This window comes from Vicia villosa, linkage group LG2 (genome assembly GCF_029867415.1).
Source record: "Vicia villosa cultivar HV-30 ecotype Madison, WI linkage group LG2, Vvil1.0, whole genome shotgun sequence".
NCBI lineage: Eukaryota > Viridiplantae > Streptophyta > Magnoliopsida > Fabales > Fabaceae > Vicia > Vicia villosa.
Window position 1 is genome coordinate 9,073,754 of NC_081181.1, and position 6,852 is coordinate 9,080,605.

Consider the following 6,852-nt stretch of genomic DNA (forward strand, 5'->3'; position numbering starts at 1 on the left):
AACTTTAGAGAGATTTGAAACATATCCAAATTTTTAATACTACTGCAAAACCCACAAACATTAAAGAATGATATCAACATTTAAACACAACACCCAAACAACTACCAAAGAATCTCTACAATACACATTATATTTAAATAATACGTGCATATTTTACTTTAATGATTTAAATATTAAGCAACTCAAGTGAGGATGTCTTAAATATACATATACGTGATTTCCATAAAAATTTAATTTATTTGCTGTTTAAACGTGACAAAATATATATAGACTCAAATTAACAAGATTTAACCCTAATAAAACACATAAACTCAATTTAACAAGAACTTAACCATAATGAATGTATAAAAAAAAGTTTAAGTAAAATTATTTTGCACTGTCATCTAATAGAAAACAAATAAAGTGTCTTGTTATTAAAGTTTTTTAGAAATTAAAATGTGATTTATTCTGATACAAGGTTGTGATTGATTGACAGTATAAAATTATTTTACACTGTCAGTGTATGAATTTTTTTCTTTAAAAAAATCAATTTAACTACGAATTAAATTTGACAAACGTGTATTCCGCCTTATACTCTAACAATGAACCCTAAAATTAACTCAAATATCTATAATGCATTGCATAACCTTAAATAAAATAGTGAACCATTATCTTAATCTATAAAATTTGGAGAGATACTTTTCATGATGCTTTAACCTATATTGATTATGATAGTTGGTCTTTCATTTTCAACGAGCTTATTTTGGCTCTAATTAATCACTTATTAATTGCTAATGGTTCTTAATTAGCCCCTCCATTCCAAAAACAACAATAGTAGAATTAGATAACATTGATTAGAGACCCAAAAAATCATTGGAGAAAAATAGCACATGATTTAAAATAGATAAAATTTTCTTTGTAACAAACAAGGTACTATTTAATTAGAAACTTATCTATACTTCTTGGTAGGTAAAAATTTAAAAAAAAAAAATTGATTTTTCATATCTATTAAGCATATTTTAAAGTTTTTTTTGGTTAACATAGATAAAGGTTTAGCTAATGAGATTGCTATTTTTTGAGTGTTTTCTAAATTTTAATTTCTAATATTTAGTTGCTAACATAAATACCAATCAGCTTTTTAAAGCTATTCATAATTTGCAACAAGCAAATACAAAATGAGTGTGTAACCAACTAACCATGCATAGAGAGAAACACTTGCACTTGAACCAGATCACAAATATTCTCCTCAAAATAATTTTCAAGTCATGGAATATCTCTTGAAGATTTCATGCCTTTTTTCTTTACTCTATTCCATTTCAAAACTTTTCAAGTTGATCCTTAAACGTAGAAACCAATCATGTTACATGTTAGCCTATGAGTGTTTCAAACCAAAAGAAGAAACAAAACTCGACACAGATACATGTGTAAGAATAATCCTAAGAAACAGAAACCTTGGTTTAGAGGAATTCAGGTTTCTCTTAAAAGCCATGGTTAGTTCCGGAATCGGCGAAAACACTCACTGTCCAAAAATAGTTCTTGAAAGAAGAGAAACATGTCCAACTCTCAAAGAAACATATGAAGAAATAGATGAAATCATGTTCGATACACTCGACAACCTTTTCAAAAAAACATGTTTCTCTCCTTCGGAAATCGATATTCTTGTTGTCAATCTCTCATTGTTTTCACCAATACCTTCACTCACATCAAGAATAATAAACAGATACAAAATGAGAGAAGATGTAAAAGTGTTCAATCTTGCAGGAATGGGGTGTAGTGCAAGTGTTGTAGCTATTGATCTTGTGCAACAGCTTTTCAAAACACATGAAAACTCCTTAGGAATTGTTGTTAGCACAGAAGATCTTGGTTCTCATTGGTACCTTGGAAAAGACAAAAACATGATGTTATCTAACTGTCTTTTTCGTTCAGGTGGTTGTTCGATGTTACTCACAAACAAAACGGAGCTGAAAAACAAAGCTATCTTGAAACTGAAACACATGGAGAGAACACTGAATGGCGCTGACGATGAAGCTTACAATTGTTGCATACAAGTGGAAGATGAAGAAGGTTTTGCAGGTTTTCGACTAACCAAAAGTCTCGTAAAATCTGCAGCAAAAGCATTGACAGTAAACTTGCAGAGTGTGGTTCCGAAGATTCTCCCAGTTTGGGAACTGGTACGGTTTTTTACAGTTTTGCTATGCAACTGTATTAAGAAAATTCGGTTAAAAAATATTTTTTCGGTATTTTTTAGCCGTAGTAATGTGTTTGAAGGAGGAGGAATAAATTTGAAAGCTGGAATAGAGCATTTTTCTATTCATCCTGGTGGAAAAGCAGTTATTGATGGAGTTGGTAAGGGTTTAAGATTGAATGAATATGATCTTGAACCATCTAGAATGGCACTTCATCGTTGGGGAAATACTTCATCTAGTGGAATATGGTATGCTTTAGGTTATATGGAAGCAAAAAAGAGACTGAAAAAAGGTGATAGAGTTTTGATGATTAGTCTTGGAGCTGGTTTGAAGTGTAATACTTGTGTATGGGAAGTGATGAGAGATTTATGTGATACAAATGTTTGGAAAGATTGTATTGAAAGTTATCCTCCAGCATCAGTGAGTAATCCATTTAAGGAGAAGTATGATTGGATTCATGATGATTGTCTTGGGTTTGGGAGGTATGATTATAGCAGATTGAAGCTTGATTAGAAAATGAAATCACCATCCAGAAAGATTATTATGATATTGTGTTAGTTAATTAGAACCATGTTTGTTGTGCTATTGATTATTAATAAGTTTAATACTATCATATTGGTGTATAATGATTAAACATATAAATTTATGTACAATTGTGTGAGTTTAATGACCTTGTTTTATTTACTGTATAGTACAAATAGTATTGGTTAGTACTTTTGTTGTGAGCCCATTTGGTCTATGAGTCCTCTTGTTTTGTTGTTATGTTTGTTTGAGCATAAATGGAAAAAGTAAGAAATTCAAAAGGTTACTAAGGTAAAATTTTTAGTATAATGTAAAATTTTCTTGTTTATCTACTTAGCTTTCATTTTTTCTTTCTATATGTTGATCAATTTATAAGGAGACTTTGTTGTTCTTAGCTTTCTGGTTTCAACTTTATGCTATTTTTTTGTCTTTTCATCTGATTTAGAAAAGACGGATTTACCCTCGAGCAAAAAAATACGGACCAATCATTCTATTCTAGAGGTGGACCTCAATGTGGATTTAAAAATCAATTTATGTAATAGGGAAAAACAAAACAAATTTTCAGAAGGAGTGGAAAACGGTTTTGACTTTTGATAACGTTTCTTTGAGCTTTGATGCTCAATGCAACAAGGTGAAGAATTCCAAAAAAGTTAGGAAACAGATGAGAGATATTATTAATTTAGGGGAAAAAGTGGAGAATTATGTTTACCCAGCTGAAATGTTTTTCCCGTCGAATCATCAGCAAAGGAAGCAATAGCCAGGTACTGTTTCTAATTCTCAAAAAGTCTATTTCATTTATGATGGCTTGCCGCTCTCGAGTGAATCGCTAACACATTCGGATGTGAGGAACTGTAATGCGAGAGTAGTTAAAGGAGTTTTAGGAAAGGTTTTCGAGGGGCTTTGGAATTCAATGAACAAGCTGGGAATTACAAATACCTCAAATTCTTTTGATCCTATTTTGAGATTGGAAGAGATGGAGAAACGCGATTTTAAGGGGGAGAAGGAGTCAAAGGGGATTAATAATCAGTTTTCATGATTATTTACTCTCTTAATATTAGAGGAGAGGGCAAATTAGTGAAGAGAAAGAGAGTAGGCTTCAATATTCAAAGAGGGAAAGTGGACATAGCGTTCATTCAGGAAACAAAACTTAGGGGAGTGCAGTATCAAACTGTTAAAGAGTTATGGGGCGATGCTTTGGTTGAATGGTCTCATGTGGACGCCGAAGTTGCTTCGGGAGGTATGTTAATTATGTGGAGGAAGGACTTCTTCAATCTAATCTATAGCTTTAGAGGTGATGGTTTTTTAGGAATATGTGTGGAAAAGGATAATAGAAGGATCTATTTTGTCAACATATATGCTGCTTGTGACCATAAAATTAGATTGAGATCGTGGAGGAGTCTATTGGATTTAAAAAGGAGGAGTAGTGCCGGTTCTTGGTGTATAAGAGGAGACTTTAATTTGATAACTTCTTTGAACGAAAGAGTTGGTATTTCAAAGAAGAATTATAGAAAGGAGATAGAAGATTTCAAAGAGTTTATAGAGGAGATGGAGTTGGTGGATCCTCCCACAATAGGAGGAAAGTTCACTTGGAGAAATATATGTGGTAGTGCTATGAGTAGATTGGATAGATTTCTTCTTTTGGATAAGTTCATTGATGATTGGAAGGTAGAAGGCCAAACAATAGGTGAAAGGGATGTTTCGGATCATGCTCCAATATGGATGAAAGATAATAAAAGAAATTGGGGGCCTAAATCTTTTAGGTTTAACAATCTCTGGTTTAATCATGATAATTTCATTCATTTTGTAGAGGTGGAATGGAAGAAGATTGTGGTGATGGGAAGAGGAGATTTTTGTTTGGTTGAGAAATTGAAAGCTCTAAAAAGCCAAATTGTCAAGTGGAATAAGGAGGTGTATGGGTGGATAAATCTCAACATTGAAGAGGCGGGTAAAGAGATGCACTTTTTAGATAACAAGTTTGCTCATTTTGCAGGTAATGTTTCGGAGGAGGTGGTGGTAGAAAGATCTATAGTGGCAATCGATTTTTGGGACAACCTTTGCAAAAAAGAAGGCTTTCTTCGTCAAAAATTGAGGCAATTATTATTAACCGAAGGTGATTGTAACACTTGTTATTTCCACAATTCTCTAAAAGATAGAAGAAGGAGGAATTCTTTGTGTGCTCTTGATTCTAGAGGGGGGATATTGAAAAAAGTTAGTGAAGTTAAAGGATTTATTTTCAATCATTTCAAATCTTTCTTCAATGAGGAGGCGGAGGGGAGGCCGAATCTTAGTGGTTTGTCTTTAAAGGCGCTTAGTGGTTGGGAGAGTTTGAATATAGAAAGATTGTTCACGGAGTTGGAAGTTAAAGATGCAATTTGGTCGTGCGATGGAAACAAAAGCGCGGGACCGGATGGTTATTCCTTAGAATTTTATAAAAGGTTTTGGTGATTAGAGAGGATGTCTTGAGGTTATGCAATGATTTTCATGGAAAAGTCTCGCTTGTGAAATCTATCACTTCCTCTTTCTTAGCTTTGATTCCAAAAATCAACAATACGCAAAATTTAGGAGAGTATCTTCCCATTTGTTTGGTGGGAAGTATCTACAGAATCATTTCGAAGATTTTGGCGGCTAGATTGAAAGAGGTAATTGGTACTTTGGTCTCTAACAATCAAACCGCTTTTGTTTCGGGTAGAAACATGATGGATAGTGTTTTATTGGTTAATGAGTTAATTGATTGGTCGAGAAGGAAGAAAAGAAGTTGTATCTTACTAAATGTGGACTTCGAAAAGGCTTATGACTCAGTTTCTTGGAAATATCTTAGAGACATGATGATGAGAATGGGTTTTGGTGATATGTGGATGAGATGGATGGATACTTGTATTTTTATGAGTCACATGTCCGTTTTGGTCAACGGGAGCGCAACGAAGGAATTTAAGGTTCATAAAGGTTTGAGACAAGGAGATCCTTTGTCCCCGTTCCTCTTTGTTCTTGCTATGAAAGGTTTAAAAGCTCTTGTGAGAAAATCGATAGAGATGGGGGATTTAAAACCTTTCAATTATGGGGAAGAGGATTATGTGGACATATTGCAATTTGCGGACGACACTATAATTCTTGGAGAAGATTCGTGTGATAATCTTTGGAATATGAAAGTTTTGTTGAGAGGCTTTGAGTTAGTTTCCGGTTTGAAAACCAACTTTGCTAAAAGTAATATCCTTGGTGTTAACGTTGGTGATTGGTTCATTAACGCCACAACGACGTTTCTTTCTTGCAAGAAAGGCGGAATTCCTTTCAAATTCTTAGGAATCATGGTGGGGGAGAGTCTTAGAAAGAAGAAAGTATGGTTGGAAGTGATAAACAAAATAAAGGGGCGTCTTTCATCTTGGAAGGGAAGCAACATATCTATGGGAGGTAGAGTTCCTCTTATTAATTTGGTTCTAAATGCAATTCCAACCTTTACACTATCCTTTTTCAAAGCTCCGGGAAAGGTCATAAAAGAGATAAGAAGGCTTCAAAGCGATTTTTTATGGAGTGAGAAACTTGATAAAAAGAGTATTCATTGGGTGAAGTGGAAGAACGTTTGTAGATCAAAAGAGAAGGGCGGGCTAGGAGTGCGAGATGTAGGGGAGGTGAACAAAGCTCTCCTTTTAAAATGGAAGTGGAGAATTTTGAGGAAGGATAATGCCATTTGGAGTAGATTTCTTTTGTTGAGGTATCATTGTCCTAAACTAAAGGTTCAAGTACCTAGTGGAGAAATGAGTAGAAGTGATGATTCTATTTGGTGGAGGGATATTAACAAAAATAATGTGATAGATGACCTCGTTGATAGCGGTTTTACCGGGTGTTATATGTGTTGTTGCAAAAATGGAAAATATATATTTTTGGGCATAGTTTGTGGTTGGGTGATGTAATACGGTGAACTGACTTTTTATCGATCGAAATGTCGCGGTAAGCAAGAGTCGCCACCGACTTTTATTTTATCCAAACAAATTCAGAAAGGCTAAAAGAAACAGAAAAAAACCTTTTAAAGAAATCTAAGTTCGGGGGGGTAATTTATGCAAAGGGAAGGTGTAAGGCACCCTTTGCATCCATGGTTTTCCATGGGCTCTTAATTGCTTTGCTTGCTCGTTTTCAGAAAATGTAGATGAAAGAGGAAAAAATGGACTTTAGC

General features: G+C 34.1%; 2 protein-coding genes across 2 annotated transcripts; both read left to right on the forward strand.

The window, feature by feature from the left end:
- The first annotated feature begins 1,148 nt into the window (after nt 1–1,148).
- LOC131645831 (3-ketoacyl-CoA synthase 19-like) lies at nt 1,149–2,946 on the forward strand. Its single transcript, XM_058916031.1, has one exon. The coding sequence runs from the start codon at nt 1,245–1,247 to the stop codon at nt 2,676–2,678; it is 1,434 nt and encodes a 477-aa protein (XP_058772014.1). The 5' UTR covers nt 1,149–1,244; the 3' UTR covers nt 2,679–2,946.
- A 773-nt stretch (nt 2,947–3,719) lies between these two features.
- On the forward strand, nt 3,720–6,592 carry LOC131648522 (uncharacterized). The gene is made up of 2 exons (XM_058918273.1): nt 3,720–5,097; nt 5,214–6,592. Exons 1-2 carry the CDS (start codon nt 3,720–3,722, stop codon nt 6,590–6,592), a joined length of 2,757 nt encoding a protein of 918 aa, XP_058774256.1.
- The last annotated feature ends 260 nt before the right edge of the window (nt 6,593–6,852 follow it).